The sequence below is a fragment of the Pteronotus mesoamericanus genome, unplaced genomic scaffold (assembly GCF_021234165.1).
Source record: "Pteronotus mesoamericanus isolate MK-2021 breed Mesoamerican mustached bat unplaced genomic scaffold, CSHL_Meso_final contig_182, whole genome shotgun sequence".
Lineage (NCBI taxonomy): Eukaryota > Metazoa > Chordata > Mammalia > Chiroptera > Mormoopidae > Pteronotus > Pteronotus mesoamericanus.
This window is the reverse complement of record NW_026555078.1, coordinates 23,393,015-23,413,468: the sequence shown is the minus strand read 5'-3', so window position 1 is coordinate 23,413,468 and position 20,454 is coordinate 23,393,015. Positions and strand designations below refer to the sequence as shown.

The window sequence follows — 20,454 nt, the reverse complement described above, 5'->3', positions numbered from 1 at the left end:
GAATTGATGTTTTGTTATATATGGGTAAGCATACTGTAATAACTTAACAAGCTTTTATGCAGTTATGTTATATCGGGCCTTGTGACAGTCTTTGTAACTATAGAGGTTAATAAAAATTATTAGTAAAAACTATTAATACAAAGAAATTTTCGATTCTATTCCTCTTCTCTTTCTTCCCTACCTAATCCACATACATTTTCTCCAGCATTCTCACTCTAAACATGTGGGTTTTCACTAATCTTTACTGAGTACCTACTACACACACACACACACACACACACACACACACACACACACACACGGGGTGTGCAAAAGTAGGTTTACAGTTGCAAGTACTGAAACACAGTTTATCCTTGTATTATTATTTATTCTTGTATTATATATATTTTTGTACAAACAACTGTAAATGTACATTTGCCCACACCTATATAGAACTATACTACATTCTTTTACTTTCTTCTCTTATTTAAGCCTCATGAAACATCAGGGCCACTTAAGTATCTTTTATCCACATTTTATAGATAACAGTACTGAAGTCAAAAAATTAAGTAGCCTGTTCAGAATAAGGCAGTTAGCAAAAGGCAGAGTAAAGAGTCCAAACCAGGCCTGTCTAACTGCAAGGTCCTTTTTCTTTTTGCTCTACCATGCTGCCCTTTGAACGGGGTTTAGCATCCACAATTCATTAATATTAAGGTCAATAAACTGAATAGGCTATATCCATTTTCATGAATAAAACTCCTAAGTAAATAGTAGCTATGAATATTTAAAAAGCCAGAGAGGAAAATTTAGTTTAAAATAAATTAAATATTGACTCTGTGTATAAATAAATTATAAGGACCTAAGGTGCAAAATTCGAGATCCCTAGGTGATGCAGAAGTGGAGGAAATGGCAGAAAGACTTAATATAATAGTTCAGGTTTACTCTCCAGATTTCTAAATAATGCTTCTTCTTCACTTACGTAAAATAGACTACTCTCCCTTCCATAAAGAGAAAAGCCCCTTTTCTTATTTAATCTCTTCCCTTTTACCTTTCCTCCCAAAACTGCTGAGGCTGCTTTTGTAGTATTTATTACCTTTGGATAACTTGTTATATCAAGTTCATAGTATCTTCTATAGGGAGGAGAAGGAAAGAGGGAAGGAGAAGAGAGAGTGCATACAATGTGAATATATGATAATTTGGTAGTCAGACCTACATTCATTCAACTTACAAATGACCCAGATTCACAAATGGCTACCCCTATTCGTATCCTTCCCCTACTCACTATCTAAGCTCCTCTGCCATTATTTAAAAGAAGGGCACGAACAGAAAGCTTTTTGAGAAGTAAAAGAGGCTTTTTTTTTTTTTAAAGCCATGAACAAACAGCAAGAACAGTTTAGCAGACAGTTACTCTCCTTGTTCCCAGACCCTCAAGACCCAGCCTGTTAGGAGAAGTGTTTTATAAAGCCCAAATATCCTCCACATTAGCTAAATGTGTCCTGTTTATTTTGCTATACTTCCTGGTAAATTAATATTTAGAGATCCATTTGTGTTAAACAATATTCCACCTGAGACAGTTCTTCGCATATTAATGTGAATTTGTTCAAATCAGACATCAACATCTCGGTAATCTGCTGTTCTAAATGAACATGAGCATTTAGAACTTGGAGTACTTGGAGGCACAGGGCAAACCCTGATCAAGATCACATCAGAACTCTAGTATAGCCAGATACAAGGAGCCTGACAAGAAGTGCATTTGACAGGTAGAAAATCTATATAGTAAGCAAGGTAGGTGGGAAGATAGCATAAACAAATGCTTTACATTTCAACATTCTTTCTTCAGTCTTCCCTTGTGTTTCCCAATTCAAGCTAGTAATTCAACAATATATTAGTAACATTGTGAGCTAAATTAAGGTTTACTTGTGTTTTTCTTTTTAACTACCTTAGACTCTTGCCCACCATCTATATTATTGCTTTTTATAGAAATGTGTTCCAGGTTCCAAACAACCAATTTTGTGTACACACTCTTGAAACACAACCTGTGAGTTAGGAACTATCTATGCAAAAAAAGCTCTCCTAAAAGAGTCAACTTTGTACTGACTGCGTGATATCTTTTAATACTACTAAGACATTGAAAGAGGTTAAATTGGGGATAATATGATCATCTTTTATTCCTGGTTCAGTTTTATTAGGCACTTCTTGGGCCATTGTCCTAGATGTACATTTTTAATGTAATATAATTTCTATAATTAATGTAAAATAATAAATTGCATTAATTACAACAGAATAAATAAATGTTCATTGAAGAAAATTTAGAAAACATAAGATAAAAAAGAAAGGAAATTAACCCATAATTCCATTTCCCAGTATCACTCTTCTTCCATTCTTTAATTGTACGCATGTATACTATTTATGTGTGCATGTAAGAAAACATCATATTTTTATTTAACCTTTTTTTACTCGATATATTATAAATATCTGTCCACATCATTACTATATTATTCTCTAGTATAAAGTATAATATGATTTATTTATATAATCCCTTGTTGTCAGAAAATAGGTTGTTTCTAACCTTTCTCAGCTCCAAGTAAGTGATGAACATCTTTATAACTAAATCTTGGCATATACCACAATTACTTGAGAGTGTTTTTAAATTTTTATTTTATTAATGTTATGATAACTGTTGAGTGTCTTCATATGCAAAGCTATGTTAATAGCAGGGGTAAAATGATAAATAAAACAACTGCTATCCTCTGCTCCTGGTGGGCATATAAAACCAATTGTTCATGACTATCCTCAGCAGTTAGAACAGTGCCAGTGCATGGTAGCTAGTTACTCAATAAATGTCAGGATGTATAGGAAAAGGAAAAAGGGGAACACTGAATACGGCCTGAATATGAAGCTAGTCAAGCCTAGGGATTTCTATTTGGTACAAATTAGTGTGAGTTTATAGGGATAGACTCCTTTATACATATATACACAATGGAATACTACTCAGCCATAAGAAAATGTAAACTACTGCCATTTGCAACAACATGGATAGACTTGGAGAATATTGTGCTGAACAAAACAAATCAGTCAGAAAAAGCTAGGAACCATCCAATTTCACTCATCTGTGGGATAGACTACTTCTAAGCTCCATCCTATTTCTACCTTGGATATGGGTCAGTATTAGGGGGTCGAAGATGATGGAAGAGTAGGCAGAAGCTATATTAACCTCCTCCCAGGATCAAACTGAAATTACAATTAAATTATAGAAAAAATCATCCTGAATAAACAACTGAACACTAGCTGGAGAAAATATGGGTCAGTAGATGCCCTAGTTTCCTTTTCCACATGGCTGGTTCAATAACCTGGACTCTAAGGAAACACGAGCTACTGTTTCCCTACTGTGGGGGAAGAGTATAAGACAAATGAGGGTGTTTGGGTAGGTAAATAAGCACAGATTACTACATGTGCTAACAAAGACAACTGTAGCCTGACTTGGCTAAGATACTGGTCATTTGGAAAGATACGTACTTCTCTGTTTTTGCTTTTATTCCTTTCCCCTCAGTTTCCTGATAAAATTTCTTAAAGAAATTGCTACCTTTTGTGGACTAAACGCAGTGGGAAAAGGGTTTGCTCATATTCAGCTACTGTGCTTTCTTTCCCACCAAAGTATCAGCTCCATGATGCCTAGGACAAGGTGTATTTTGGTAAATCTATGTCCACAGCTCTTAGGAGGAACACACCTCTTAGATTAAGCAGTCCTACCACCTTTTCCTATACCACCCTGTCTTTCCATGGAATTTACAGACTTCCAACTATGTAATTGTCCAGCAGAATCTTACAGGTTCCCTTAAAGTGAGTCCAAAAACCTTTGCCATAGGAGCAGACCAGAAAGTATGGCACTGACAACACAAGTACATTTCAGTAACTAAGACACATCATCAAAGGTGCAATGTAAAGCTTTGCAACTGGGGCAATTCATCTTATATTTCTGAAGAAAAAGAAATATAAGATGGGGGTGAAAGCAAAATTCCAAATGGATTTAAGATGCTTCTAATTTAAAAAGTTAGGGAGCTGCTCCCTCAGACTTAAATACATGATGTTACACATTTACCTCTTAAAATATAACAAGCAGTAATTATGATTCAGATACACAGAATCTACTTGGGGGAAATCTTTTTAAATAAAGTTTAGTATTAATTGAATTTATATTATTCCTATAACTGATTTTAACTATTGAGCTCTTTATATTTCTACTTAAGCTGTAAAACAGCTTGGTAGTATAGCTTCCAAACTATTGACTTGGGCCTTCTAGCCTTTCAAGGCCTAAAGGGCTGGGAAATTCCCATAATTAAGAAAAGGGTTCCCCGCTCTGGAAAATTGCCATCACAGAAGCCTGCCCGACTCTAGCCATGCTGGGCTTGCTTGGCTCTGTCATAGATGGTGTTTTGGATTTGAATTGCCTGCTTCTGCTTCTGCCAATTTGTGAAGCTGCCTCTTCACATTAAAGCTTGAACAGAAGGGGAATAAGCACTGAGATAGCAAATAGGATTTTTATAAACTGGCACATTTAGCAGGAATTATCAAGATAGACTTAACAGTACGGTGATTATTTGGGCAAAACCCAGTGCCTTACATCTTCCAGTTTGTGAATGAAACATATGCTAACTTCCTAGTGCTTACCTAATGTTCTAAAAGTGGAAATTTCTAATTATCAGGGAGAATTTTATCTGAATTCAATTTGTTCTTGTCATCCTTATTAACTGCCTGCTTCCCTTTTCTGCTCAAAATGCAAAGAATTAATTTTTGAGGCAACATAATAGATCCCTTTTCTGACTAGTTATCAGCAAGGTCTCTGATTTTTATTGATTAACCAAAAACATTCATTCTATTTTAACAAGCATGTGTTTAATAACAAAAATACTCTTCCTACTCTCAGCGACAGACTATTTTAGTGGCTATTACTGTTGACTTTCTTAATCCTTAAGAGTTAATGTTACTGATTCTTCTAAGAATATCCTCTAGGTTTTACTGGACTTTTAGAAGTTGTTTTCCACACTACCTTGCCAACTTAAGGGGAGAGACCATGCTTTCTTCTGTCTTTGTCTAACTCCATGGTGCCCAAACACCGAGAGGGACCAAAGAAGGGCTAAGTGATGGCTATATGTAGTACCTAGTTTTATTCCATATATGAAGTAGGCGCCAGAAAATATTTGTAGTTGAGGAATTTATCCTTGACCTCTGAAGAAATTAGATTATGTCCTCAACTATTTTTTTGTTGTCTTGGTATGATCAACTGCCATTATTCTTTAATCTCCAGTCCCTGAATTTTTTCTCACTCTTACTGTCATCTTCACTCATCATAAAATGATATAGCTCACAGTTGGTGTAACAGATGAAACAGGAAACTAATTAGCAAGTGTTGTCCATCTGTGTGTTTATATTAAATATTTTAAAATAAAACTGCATTTGCATTCTGAATGCTCTATCTGAAATCCATAAAATCTAAACTTGGATAAAAGCTCTGTCTTGGTTTTGAATTTTATTATAGACTTCATGGTAAAGCAAAAAAAAAAAAAAAGCCAGAATCAGGACTGTGATATTAAGGCAGATGCAAATATCGAAAAGCAAAAAATCCTGCCCTGACTAGTGTGGCTCAGTTGGTTGAGTGTCATACTGCAAAGCGAAAGGTGGTTTCCTGTTTCATTCCTGGTGAGGGCATGCGCCTGGGTTGTGTGGTCCCCAGTTGGCCAAGAGGTAAACAATCTATTTTTCTCTTCCTCTCTTTCTCCCTCCTTTCTCCTTTCTCTAAAAGTAAATAAATACAATCTTTTTTAAAAATCCTGAAATAAAAGTAGGTCTCCAAAGCCCCCTGAAATCTAAAGGATTTAACAGTCAAAAGATATCATTGACATATTCTTACTTCACAGAAACTGATTCATACATAAAGTTTGAGAAAGCTACTTTTATTCTCTGATAGATGTATTTTGAGATTTACTTCTGCTTTTTCTTTTGTCTGACTTTCTTTTAAGTTTAAGCTTCTTTGACATCTGATTAAGCCAGAACTCTATGGAGACTGTTGTTCTTATAGATAGCCATCTCCCAGGTTGAAGGTAAATGTCATAGCTTTGGAAAGAAAAGATTTTTTTTTTTACGCAAGTCAAATAGTCAAATGTTTTTGATGTTCAAAAAGTGAAAAGGAGAAAAATAGGATCTACAAGATGACTATTATATTGCACTACTCAAGTCAGTATCTTCCTCTATGCTCCTGTCTATGTGTGAAGAGAAAATGGTTATTGTGTTCATATAAATTTCATTATTTCCATAGGATCACAATATGATAGAATTGAAAGGAACTTCTGATGTTAGCTTACTCAAATCTTTCACCATTGGAAGTATTAGAGAAAATTTCTAACTAGCCATCAGGTTTTTGTTTGATGCTTTTAGTGAGAAAGATCATATTTGCCTCATAAGGCAGCATATTTTATTGTCAGATAGCTGTTATGATAAGAATGTTTTTCCATTTCATTGAACTAAAGTCTTTATCACTTTTTCTTCTATCATTAATCGTAATTCTGCCCTCTAGCGCAACACCAAATAAATTGACTCCCCCTTAGGTATCAACATTTCAGAGAAAGTACTATTTATGATTATATAAATGTTAAGCAGTATCTTCTCTTCCATACATAGACAATATTATTGTCTGTAATAACATTATACTTGTAATAATTGTACACTATTCATTCACAAATCTACTGTGGGAAGATGAAGATTGAGTAGAGACCAGGGTTTTTGTTCAGTTCATGTACTGAGTTCCTACAATGTGCGGAGATTTGACAGCGCAATCAAGAAGCTTAAATAAAATGAGACACTGGCCTGTGAGACAGCCCTATATTGTTGTATCATCTTTATTAATTTTATTTTAGTCACAATTTGTTGCTTCTCTTTATCCTTTTTAGTTCTTTTAACTTGAAATTCCACTCTGACATTAATATCATTAATATGCCACTCCTACTTTTTTGTTTATTTACATTTGCCTCTTGGTGTCTTTCTGCCCTATCCTTACTTTCAGTCTGTCATTTTTAACTGCATCCCTTGTAAATAGCATTCCAATGGGATTTGGGCTAAAGAAAAAAAAAAAAAAAAACCTCAATCTTGCATCTGCCTTAAATTAATATAACCCTGTTCCTGGCATAATGTTTATTTTGCTTAACCATGAAGTTTGCTATGAAAAACATCCCTTGATGTTTTCTTTTCCTTTATATTTATGTTTATGTTAAATTTTATGTTTACTATTTATACAACTTTGTATTTATTTCTTGTCCTTTTTTCCTCTTTTGTTTGATCCAGATACTGTTTCCTTTTACCCCGTTATTATTTTGGAAGTTGTGCTGTAGTTTCACCCTCATGCTTTCCTTTCAATCTCTGATACTCATAATCAAATATTCTTTTCTCCACTATTATATTTTACAAAGATGCTAACTGTATCGCTTCTGCAAGGCATTCCCATTTCTTTTATTCACCCCTTGTGCCAGTGAGACCTTACAATACTTTTACTTCCTCCATCTCCTCCCACTCCCACAGCTTTTAGGTAGTATTGCTGTGAGCATGCTCTTAATTCTAGGTTATTATTAAGTTTTCTTTTGCAGTATGTCTCTACTACTTCTGGGGAAATACATGCAAATCTTTGGTTTATTTGATTGTTATATATTTAGATTTAGTTATATGTAGTTATATAAAGGTATGTGTGTTTCACTAGGTTCCTCCTTCTCTTCCCCTATCTTAACATCTCTGATTCATTTTTCCCAGAACATTACTTATTGATTATTCTCTGAATTTTTGCATTTTCACAAATATTGCTCTTCTATCCTGATTGGTGAATGCTAACTGGATAAAGGATTTGATGGTGGCAGGCCTTTTTTTCTCAGAATATATTGATGTTAATCTACTGTTTTATAATTTTTGGTGTTGTAGGTAAGAAATCCAAAGCCAATATTCTTTTTTTCTTAGTAACTCTGATCTTACTGTCTGACAGCTTCTAAGATTTTCTCTTTATCCTTGGAATTATACAATTTTACAAGGACATTCTTAGAGACAGAAAGAGATATTAGTCTGTCCAAAAAAGTCCAGCCATTGTTAATATAAGGAGAATGGTTTGCACGACATAGATGTAACCTGGCAGCCAAGAAGAGTGGACTGGAATGCTCACATGTGAAAAATAGCAACTTCACTATACTAGTCAGTGAAGGTGGTAGACACCATTTAGTGAGCATATGTACTGTGTGGCCATCACATTCAAAATGACTGAGCAAGTAGAACAACAAATCCACATCAAATTTTGCATTAAACTTGAACATTCCTCCATGAAAACTATTTCGATGATTCAGAAGTCCGCAGCTATGGACAGTTGGTAATTGGCAGCTTCATCATTACAATGCACCCACTCATGCATGACGTCTCATGTAGAGTTTTTTGGTGAAACATCAAATCACCCAGATGACTTAGCTCCTCTACAGCCCAGATTTGGCACCTTGTGACTTCTGGCTTTTCCCAAAACTAAAATCACCTTTGAAAGGGAAGAGATTTCAGACATCAATGAAATTCAGGAAAATACAGTGGGGCAGCTGATGGCAATTCAGAGAACTGTGTGAGGTCCCAAGGTGCCTACTTTGAAGGGGACTGAGACATCATTGTCCTATGTGCAATGTTTCTTGTGTCTTGTGTCTTAAGTAAATGTCTCTGTTTTTCATATTACATGGCTGGATACTTTCAGGATATAAATATATATACCTTGCCTGGAACTCAGTAAACTTTCAATCTCCAAGCATAGGCCTTTTCAATTAAATGAAATTTTATTCTGTTTTTCCCCTTCCATTCAGTTCCTGTTAATCTTTATTAAATTTATAATGATAATATAGCAGTCTCTTGCTCTGTCCTTCTAGTTTCTTATTATTTCCTGTATGACTCCCATCATTTTGTATTTTAGTTCATTCTTCTGAGATATTTCTACCAGTCGGTCTTCCAGCCTACTAGAGTTTTCAACAAAGATATAGTTACTTTCATCTAATAAATTTTAAAACTTGAAAATTACGGTTTTTGTTCCAGAACATCCTTTTAATGTTATAAATGAATCTCCATAGTGTTTTAATTATTTGTTGTTGTTATTAAAGTTATATGTTCCCCCAGCAGTTTTATTTCACTATGAGCTGTCCTAAATATTATGCTTACTATTCCACACACCATCTTAAATTGCTGATATTTCCTTGCCTGCTGCAAGTTCTATTTTCCCTCTGTCCTCTGGAAGCTAGCTGCTAGGGTACCGTGAACCTGATGGGAATGGAGTTGTAGCACAAAAGAGGACCACAAGTGGTAAAAGGTATAGAAGTCACAACTCCTGAATTGGCAAAGCACCAACAGCAAACGGCCAGTCTTCTATTGAAATATATATTTAAAAAAAAACAACAACAACAACTTCCTGAGCATTCAGTTGTAAAGGGCTTTCCCAGCCTTTCAGGATAGAGCAGCCTTATTATTTTTCAGGTAGACTTCTAGATCAACTTAAAAATTATACCTTGTTAACCTGAATCCCACTTACCTTCAAGTGCTTTAAATCAGTGAACATTAGAGACAGAAAGGGCCTAGTCTAAATGTTCTCATTTTATAATAAGGAAATGAGACCCCAAAAAATATTAGTTTTTCAGAGTCATCTCAGTGGTAGAGACAAAATTGGATTCTAAACCTTATTACACTTAGGCCTTTAGTTAACGGTTCTATTTTCTGTCACCTAGTATTTAGCATTTAGTACTAAATCAGCTCTCTTCTAGAATGCTTTCCTATAATATCGGACACTCTAACAGAACAATGGACAGTTGCTTAATAATTTAAATGAAAATGGATAGAAACTGTTAGTAAATCAAGATTAATGCTAGTATTCGATATATCTTTAATTAAAAGGTGAAATGATTAATCAACATCCAAATCTAATTAAAACTGGTTGTTAATGAAGGCAGAGGTAAATGATATCACAATATCCCTTTACAATCTGCTGCTCTTTAAGGGAAGAGATGCTATTCATATGCATCTAGAAAGCTTTTATCTTACGTCCCCTCTAGGGAAAATGGTGAGAAGATATTTCTGATTTTAAAAGTACAAGTTGTTTTTTAATCATCAAGGTTTGGCATACACAAATATGATTTATATATTTAGATAATGATAACTTTTATCTGAAGGTATATTATGTATAACAAAGTGTCTTTCACAATGTGAATATTACTATAATTTAAAAGAATAAAAGAATGAACATAGGATGACCTTGAATCTATCACTACCTCCTATGACCCTCAGTACCCTCTCTTGCTCTGCCTACCTCATAAAACTGTAAAATTGACACATAGGTGTTAAAGCATATTGTTCTTTAAAGCATGAGTATTATTGTCATTAATTTTATTCTTAAATATTAACTGATCTTAGATATAAGAAGTAATACATATAAGGTATATGAGGTCATATTATATAAGCTTACATTATATGACATAAAATCAGATTATAATGTTTTATTGTTTTATTTTCTTATCTTTGAGGAAATTAATGTGCTATGATCTCTTTATTTAACAAAACTGAGAAAATCATGAATTGTTTTTATCCTCTTATCCATGACTTGTCATTCTTATTACCTATTCCTCTTATAATTATTCAGTATAATCTTTTAGCCTTAGAAAGCAAACTCAATTTTTATTTCTTAAAAGTTAGAAAGTGGGAGAGAGGGAATATTAAGTAAATACAAGAAAATATTAATGTTTATCAAATCCAAGAGAAGGATACATGGGTGTTTATTATACTATTATCTTATTTTGGAAATATTTCACTATTTAAAATACAATATGAATCACAAAAAGAGCAAATCTGCCTTGTAAACAATCCCAAAAGTTATATTTAATCAAAATTTTTTTAGTTTCCATCTGAATATAGGATTCATAGTCATGTTTGTTTAATTCCCCAGACCTATACCAACATGTCCACACATTCATTCTCTTGGTCACCCAGAGAGATCCCCACCTGCTGCCTTAGCATCCTCTGTTTGATGCTTGGAACAAGCATTCATTATCCTGAGAATTTTCCTTGTATGACATGTTATACGCCTGAAAAAAACTAGACAGTCACCCTGATTAGGTAGTGGGATGGAACAAACACTTAAGAAAGAGCCAGAGGTCGTAGTCCTAGCTCTGCCACTCATTACTGTACTTGCCTTTAGGTTACTACTTTACCTCTCTGAATATCACTTTCCTTTACCATAAATGGGCATAATAATACCTGTTCAGGCTACCTCACAGGTTGTGAGAGAATAAGTGGAATCATAACATGCATCTTAAGTAAAGTTTACAAAAGATCCTCTATCGTCACATATTGGTAACTGTCCCTTTTCTAAGCCAAAATCTCTTACTAAATCCCAGACACCAGAAGCAGGCAACAGAGTAGAGACAAAGAGGAGGGGACCCAAGGAATGTGCCCAGCTGTAAATCTGAACACATTGACTCCCAAAGACCTTTCCAGCTTTGACATTCAATGATTTTGTGAACCCAACAGCCGCAAAGTAGAAAGCAGCTTTGAGCATATTCTTTAAAACATGAGAAATTACAGTAAGGATTTAGTATTAAATCCCTTTTAGTTGTTTCTGCAAATTAGAAATTTTTATATGGAGGGTTAATGACTCTGCAGTTTTAAAAAACAGGAAAAAAATATGTCCCAGATAATATGAAAGCAATGAATAAGGAAAGCATTGAAAAGTATGTTTATTTGCAGTTATCAGCTAGCCTGTCCCAGGACCTTTACCCACCTACAAAGATTAATAACATGATGATGTTATAATGTGTGCGTCACTGCTGCTTTGCAGAGTCAACATGTTATCAATTATATAGTAAGTCTGGTGAAATTAGCTAATGTTTATACTAACACAAATTTGTATTTTGTCGATAATATTCATTGTCCATTCACCTGAACCACATTCCACATCATCCTGCATTTGTAATATTTTCCCCATTTACTGAATAGGCCCATCATTTGGTTCAGTTTAATGATAATGAGATCCAACAAGGCATGCAGTGATCAGGAACCCATCACATGCATATCTTACAGTATTTCAACACAAAAGAATAAACTGGTATCTTTTTTAAGTAGTTTATGTTTTACACATTGATCTTACCTTCACTCAATACCTGGATACCTTTTTGCCTGTATAAGCAATTAACTGGATGATTTATTTAAGGGGTCCCTATGTTGGCAGGTTGAACTTCATGAAAGCCATTTTTCAAAGCTTTACTTTTATCTCTCCTCCTTGGGGGCTCACTCTTCAGAGCCAAGCAACCCCCACTACACACATGGACAGTCCTGTGCTTAAGGAGAAGTTAGGCTTTATACATATAGCTTTGTGAATGTATTTGAAGCTCAGTTTATAATTTTCTTCTATGTTAGTCATGGTTATTCTCCTGAATAAAAACTGCCAAGCATGCTAACGTTGAACTTTGCCAGGTCATTAGGTATGTTTGTATGATAAACATCTATCAATACCACAGCAATAACAACAACTAGCCTTTCTTAAAACTTATATTGTATCCATAAACTTTTATATGTGTTATGTTACTTAAGCTTCATAACAACCCTATATTATCCCTATTGTATAGGTGGAAAACTAAGACAGGGAAGTTAAGGGACTTGTCAAAGGTTCCACACCTAGCAAGTAGTAACACTAGGATTTAAACTTGATGCCCTGACTGAAGTTCACACTCTTAATCTCTGTGCTATGCCACTTCCCAACTTGCTTATCTCTTGTAGAGCCTGTGAAGGTAGCCTCTTGGGTAAATCTCAAGTTCCTGTCTTTATCTATGTCACCCCTGTGTAAAAAATTAAATAATGTGCTAGTTATAATTTTTTTCTTCTTCTTCTCCTCCTGCCCCTCTTCCTTCTGTTTGAACAAACTTCATTACCACAAAAGATTTGAGAAAACATATGCTATCTCACTGAGATATTTGATATCAAGTTAACAAAAACCTACTGCTAGCTTAAGCTAAGAAGGGATTTATGGGAAGATGTAGTCTAATCTCATGGAACCCAAGAGCAAAAATAGCCTCAAATGGGACTAAAAGCAAAAGCTAAAATAATCAGAAGCTAGGATTACTCCCTTTTTAGATGTATATGTTAGGTGTCCAAGGGGGAGGAAGGGTAACACCTGTACCTTCCCCATAGGGTAAGAAGTTTTTAGAAAACAATGGTATAGTCTGGACAAATATTCCTCAAAAGGCTCTTTTTCTGGAGCATCATTTGGAGGGAAATCTCAGGTGTAGTGCACATTGCCCACTTGCCTCTATGGCTTAAAAAATAGTAACTAAACATTCTTTTTCAGCTACTGCCTTTCTGTCCCCCTCAAAGCCCCAATACCTGGCATTTTATTTTTTCCTCACTTGGTTAATCTCAAATTAAGGCTTTACAGCTCTTTCACATCCAGAGGATAAGACCCTTGATTTCACCACACCTTTTCATCCCAGGCCTTCGACCTGTGCAATGAAAGGAGCTAGTGCACTTGTCTTTTTTGTTGGCCATCAGGAACCTGCCTAGTTTCAGTCCCTAGTATTCATCCTGTCCCTTTACCCTCTCAGAATGTTTCATATGGTCTTTGCTTTCTCTGTTCATTCTTTCTCTACCCTTTCTTTTCCCAGGAAACACCTGCTGGCCCCTCTTATTTTAGTGAACCCCCCTCACCCACTTACTGTTAGATGAAGTCCAAATTCTTTAGCTTAAGGGCCCTCCAGAATCTTGTCTTACCATACCTTTCCCAGTCATTTCAAGTCAAGTACTTCACTCTAGACTATTTATTTTCCCTACTAATCTAGGAATACCACAGGCTTCATCACAGACTGATCATCTTTCCTATTTTTTTCCACCTATGAAAATCCAGCCCATTTTTCAAGACCTAACTAGCTTAAGTCATATTCCCCACAAAGAGTCTTATGTGATCTCTCCAACACTAAGGTGAACAACTATCCCAGTTTGCCTGGGATTTCCTAGGACATGTGACTTCCAATAAAAAATGTGGGATATTCCTAGGCCACCTGGGATGGTTAGAAAGCCTACCAACACCTCATTGTTTTCCTTTATTATGTTGCCTTGTTAGATGGGGAAGAAAGGGGACCTCTGAAAATACCAGTAGCCACTACTTCCGTACTCACAATTCTTTCTCCATAATAAGAGTTATGTTCATGGTGAACAGAACCCCTATTGACTCCTACTTCATACAGGATATGGAGCTGTACTCCGGTTAGTGCCTACTCAATGAAAAATGTGGTTTAGTTTTAAGTGGGCACTATGTCTGAGATATTTTTCTTGTGTGTTAATGTACTCATCTTTATTTTTTCCAGCCCAGACGACTTACTCAATGCCTTGAATGAGGGTATCAGTCGTGCCGATGTCATCATCACATCAGGGGGTGTATCCATGGGGGAAAAGGTATGAAAAATGGGGCTCATGAAAATTTATCCACTGTGATATCCTTGCATACAGTTTATTAACTGTATATGATCAGGTAAATATCTGGTACATAACCAGACTCCCACAAAGCTAAAAATCCATGGGGCTTCACAAATTTCTGGGCACTCTAAAAGGGATGAAATATATATCAGAGAGCTTACTTCAGGAGCGGCATGGAAAAATCCCACAACTTGCAAAATGGTTTTGCTCTCTCTCTGAAGATTTCTGGATTTTTGTTCACTCAACTTTAGTACATTAGGACTTCCGTTATATGTAATATTTACCACTAAGTTAAAGCCCCAATATCCTTCCTTCTACTTAAATTTAAATTAAAGATGACCTCCCCCACCACATATTCTAAATCTGATAAAGAATCCACAAAGAAGAAAGGAAAGATTAGGTATTCCTTTGCCCCTCTTGACAAATAATCATAATCATAATAATGATGAATATAAAATACAAACATAGATATAAATATATTAGCTTTTATAAAACTGTATTTGCATATGATGTATGCTTAGTCCTATAAAACTGCAATTTCAATAGCTCAGTATCTTTAAGTTTATATATTTTATTGAAATGTGTTCATTCATGATGTTTATTGGGTCCATAGAATAATGTTATGAAAGTGAAATATTATCATACCCAACCTCTGTTTTGGCACAATAACATTTCAGATTACAAAATGTTTTGCCAGCCTATAATCACTTTCCATGTTTCTTTTTATCTCATATTAATGACAACTGAAAATTATGAAAAGATTGTCATAATAGCGACTTTTACTAAAATTCTAGTATGTAAAGTATCCGAGGAACAAATATTTTGAGAACTGGATTTTTTTAGCAATATTATTTTCTTCTTGAAAAATGGAAGAACACACATAATTATACTGTCATTATTCCTCATAGCATAATTGCAATTACACATATTTATCATAATGTTTAAGGAAAAGCTAATTTCTATTTCACAGCAAAAACTAGAGATACAGATCACTGAGAAATCATGTAAGCATTTTAGCAGACTATCAGGTTCATAAACACACAGAGTACAACTTTCTGCAGTCACATACATTCCTTTTATACCTTCTTAATGTAGCAAAGATGAAAGAACACATTCATGACCCAAAGATACAGCCTCTCTATAGCATATTTTTTTAAAGAAGCAAAATGTATTAACTAAAAAAACAAAAATATGCTAACTTAAAATCATGATTAGTAATTAGTGATCCAGTGTTCTTACTCAGAAGGCATCAAGATATATACAGCAATTATTTGTTAATTAAATGTCAGTTCAAGATTTTAAGTTATTTTCAAGATGATACACTACAAACATAATTACTCTTGAAATGAAAAGTTTATCATACCCAAAGCAATCTATGGATTCAATGCAATCCCTGTCAAAATCCCTAACAAAAGAGCCCAAATAAGAAAAGCAATTATTAGAAAGAAAAAAAAAGCTGGAGGTATCACCATCCCTGACCTAAAACTATACTACAAATCTATAGTAATCGAAACTATTTTGGCATAAAAACAGACATACAGACCAATGAAACAATTGAGATCCCAGAAGTAAATCAACACAGGCATGGATAATAATCTATGACAACGGAACCAAGGTCATACAGTGAAAAAGGACAGTCTTTCAGTAAATGGGGCTTGGAAAACCAGGTAGCTACATGCAAAATAATGAAACTATAATACTATTTTACACCATAGACAAAAATTAATAAATTAAAACTTTAACATAAGACCTGAAACCATAAAATTCCTAGAAGAAAACAAAGGCAGTAAGCTCTTTGACACCAGTCTTAGTGATGTTTTTGTGGCTCTGTCTTCAAAGACAAGGGAAACAGAAGCAGAAATAACTGGCACTACATCAGGCTAAAAACTTCTGTACAGCAAAGGAAACCATCCTCAAAGCGAAAGGCAACCTGATGAATGAGAGACGATATTGGCAAATTATTTATCTGATAAGGGGTTAATATCCAAATATTTATAAGGAATTCATACAACTAACAACAACAACAAGACCTGATTTTAAAATGGGCAGAGAATTTGAACAGGCATTCCTCCAAAGAAGATGTACAGGTTGTCAACATGAAATACGTTCAACACCACTAATTATTAGGGAAATGCAAATTAAAACCACAATGTACAGATGTACATGATTGTCAACATGAAAAACGTTCAACACCACTAATTATTAGGGAAAAGCCAATTAAAACCACAATGAGATATCACCTCAAACCTGTTATAATGGCATTTATCAAAAAGACAAGAGATAACAAGTGTTGGAGAGGATGTGGAGAAAAGGGAACCATTATGCCTTCCCAACTGTTGATGTGAATGTAAATTGGAATAGCCACTATGGAAAACAGTATGGAGAGTCCTCAAAAGTTTTTGATAAAGAACTACAATATGACTCAGCTATTCCACTTGGGTATCTAACTGAAGAATATGAAAACACTAATTCGAAAAGATATGTTTATCACAGCATTATTCACAATAGCCAAAATATGGAAACAAACCTAAGTGTCCATTGATGGATGAATGGACAAAGAAGATGTGGTATGTGTATTTATTTATTTGCTTGCTTGCTTATTTATTTATTTATTTGTATTTATATACATGCACACATGCTGAAATACTACTCAGCAATAAAAAAGAATGAAATCTTGCCATTGGCAACAACATGGATGGACATTGAGGGTATTCTTATGCTAAGTGAAATTAGAGAGAAAGACAAATACTATATTATTTCACTAATACGTGGAATCTAAAAGAAACAAATGAACAAGCAAAACAAAAGAAACTCATAGATAGAAGCAAAACAAAAGAAACTCATAGATACAGAGAACACATTGGTGATTACCGAAGTGGAGGGAGGTTGAGGCATGGGCAAAATGGATGAAGGGTCAGTGAGTTTTATCATGATGGATGGTGTCTATACTTGTAGTGCTGATTATAATGTATACAGATGTCAAATTATATAATAAAATTTTTTTTAAATTTGTCAGAATAATCTTTGATTTTTTTGAACCCAATTTTACATTTTTCTTAACCTTAATTATTTTGTAGAGACAGTGTTAGCTTATTTGATGAATAAACCCATATAAGCTTAGGAAAAACAAACCCAGGTGAAATAAGATATATTTGCCTAATGATACTTATACTTAACACTATACATAGATAAATAATAGAAAGAACATGGCTGGGTTTTCTTAAATAACCAAAATAATTGTTAGTCTCATTTCCCAAAGATTTACCTTAACCATGTGAACTTAACTTTTAAAATTATAAGAATACTCTTTAGTATAGCACATTTAAAATAAGTTAAATTTCCTTATTATCTGAGAATTTTAGGAATACTCTGTGTATATAAGCACTTAATTGTCTCTGTAAGTCAATCAGAACAGAACACCTTTAAGAGACAATGTTAATTGTTTTGATGTTTGTATCTTCCACCCTTGGCAAAGCAAGCTTTATTGTGGCCCTGAGAATCAGGCACTTATCCTCAGGTCCTGCAGAAACCAGAGCTGGTGGTGAAACACTCCCGTGTTCCCACCACCCCCGACAACTCCATCCCATTCAGATTCAGATGGAGAGGGTCTGGGTGGGGGTTACCTTGAATCCACAGCCTACTCCAAGAAAGGCTCACTTTACGTGGTGGTCTTACAGACATAATTTATAAATGCCCTCCAGAAATAAGAACATATTTCACACTTACAAAATTAGATAAATATACCTTTCAAATCACAGACAAAGACACATAAAGAACATACAGCATTAGCTCTAAAACTTCAACCATGGGTCAAGAGTAAACACAGAAACGAACAGCACTCATCATTCTCAAATAAAGAACTATTTTCCTTCCTAGACATCACAGGGTCCTTAATTGATTTGGACTTAAAATGACAGTAAGACAATAAACAAGAAAAACTAATAAGCCATATTCTTTGTCTTCTCTTACCTAACAGAATTTATTTCTATCTTACATTTATAGGAATCCCCAAATGTTCAGACCATAAACCAAATTTCTAATCACTGTTACTGCAAGGGGGAACACCTTATTGATTGTGTGTAGAAACAAAAATAGTACTAAAATCAAAAGAGGGGCAAAATTAGAGAAACCGAAAGTTAGCAAAGTTAAAGTTATATTATTGCTTGGTGTTTACTCCAGAAATCAAGAAAAGATGTGTCCAGGTTTAAGCCACCCATAAAGTGCACTTTGACAATCAAGTTTACCTGGTTCTGTCAGGTACATCAATCAATGTAGTGTCTCAGTGGAGTCTCCAGAATTTATTAAAGTACAACTTTTAAAGATAAAATCATAAATCTTACATATATCTATTCTCAAATAAATATATAATATATAATTATATGTATTCTCAAATATATATGTAATATTATTATAATATATGATATTATATATGTTTTGTATATATATATATATAAAATGAACCAATGAGATGTTACAACTGGTTCAATGGAAAATTCAGAGAACACAAACATAGTCAGGAATGCTGAAATAAATTTACTAATAGATGCAAAACTATTCTGTATCTACAGGTGAATAATCAGAACTAATTTTTATTTCTTTGGATAATAATCATGTTCACTCTCAGTTTTCTGTAGCATATTTTTTGTAAAATTGCTCCAACAATGAAAGGCACAAATAACCCAGAAGGTTGTGCTACACTGAACATCCAATAATCTTTCTGCCCATTTCAAAGTTTTTTACAATTTTTCTCACTTCCTTACCTGGGTTAAGGAAAAGATCTTGTTTCTTCATTCATTCATTTATCTTTTTCCTATCTAACTCTGGCTCAGAATATCAGACAGATTCTTGCTGCTTTTTTAGGTAGACAGAAACTTATGAACAGTGATGATTCTCAGCCTTTCTTGCTATGTCTGTTACAAGCTTTCCCTCTGTCACAAGAAACATGAAGTATTCCTTCATGTTCAAAAAGAATTTAAAAGGAGTTTTTTAAAAGAAGAATAAAATACTTGCATTTATTTAGCAAATTTGTGATGAGCATATCAGTTTTCTAAACTCTGTATCATAACCTTTAAGACCCTGCAGGCATAGCCACTTTCTGTCTCTCCAGACTAACCCTCTGCTTCTTTTCTACTCATTCACTACCTTCCATTGTCTTTTCAGTTGTAGGCACACTCTTCACTGCTTTAGAAGCTTTTGTATGTACTTCCCTCTGCATGGAATGCTGATTCGTCCACACTTCACATGACTGAATCCTACTCTTCCTAACCACCTCTTTTAAAATGGCCTTTTCTTATTCTCCACCCCACCCCATTATTCTTTATCCAAGTACCTTCTCATTTCCTTTGTAGCATGTACCACACTTTATATTAATTATTTTATTTGTTGGCTTACTTATTGTAAGCTGTCTCCCTCAGTAAAATATAACAGAGCATCTTTGTGTCAGTGACCATGTCTCTCTTGTTCACCATTAAATCTCTAGCACATAGAGAATTCATGGTACATAATTGATACTCAAAAATATTTGTAGAACTAACGAATGAATGAAAGTTATGTGCTATTCACTAGGTTTCATTAAAGATATAATGTGCAGGGTTCCTGTTCTCACAGACTCTATAGTCCAATAACAGATGCATATCAGTTATCAGGCAGTTGTAGTTTAACCTAAATGTGGTGTCTGAAATACACAGTATTACAGGAGCACCCAAGAAAGGCCTGGAAATTTCTGCTCTTGCTCTGTGGAGGGTCTTATTTGGATCAATCCTCCTACCAAGAACAACTATAAAAGCTATATTAAAAATTTTTTTAGCCTTGACCTGTGTGGCTCAGTTGGTTGGGTGTCATCCCACAAAGCAAAGGTTGCCAGTTCAACACTCAGTCAGGACACATGTTTGGGTTGCGAGTTTGGTCCCCAGTCAGGCGCATACAAGAGACAACCAACTGATGTTTCTCTTTCATGTCGATGTTTCTATCCCT

General features: G+C 34.6%; 1 protein-coding gene across 6 annotated transcripts in view; it reads left to right on the top strand.

Annotated features, from left to right (window-relative positions):
- Positions 1-20,454, top strand: part of GPHN (gephyrin) — a 439,737-nt gene that overhangs the window by 395,744 nt on the left and 23,539 nt on the right. For all 6 annotated transcript variants that reach the window (XM_054567416.1, XM_054567420.1, XM_054567421.1 and 3 more), the window contains one exon: positions 14,373-14,460. In XM_054567416.1, coding sequence (XP_054423391.1) covers positions 14,373-14,460 — 88 coding nt within the window. The remainder of the gene's footprint in view (positions 1-14,372; positions 14,461-20,454) is intronic.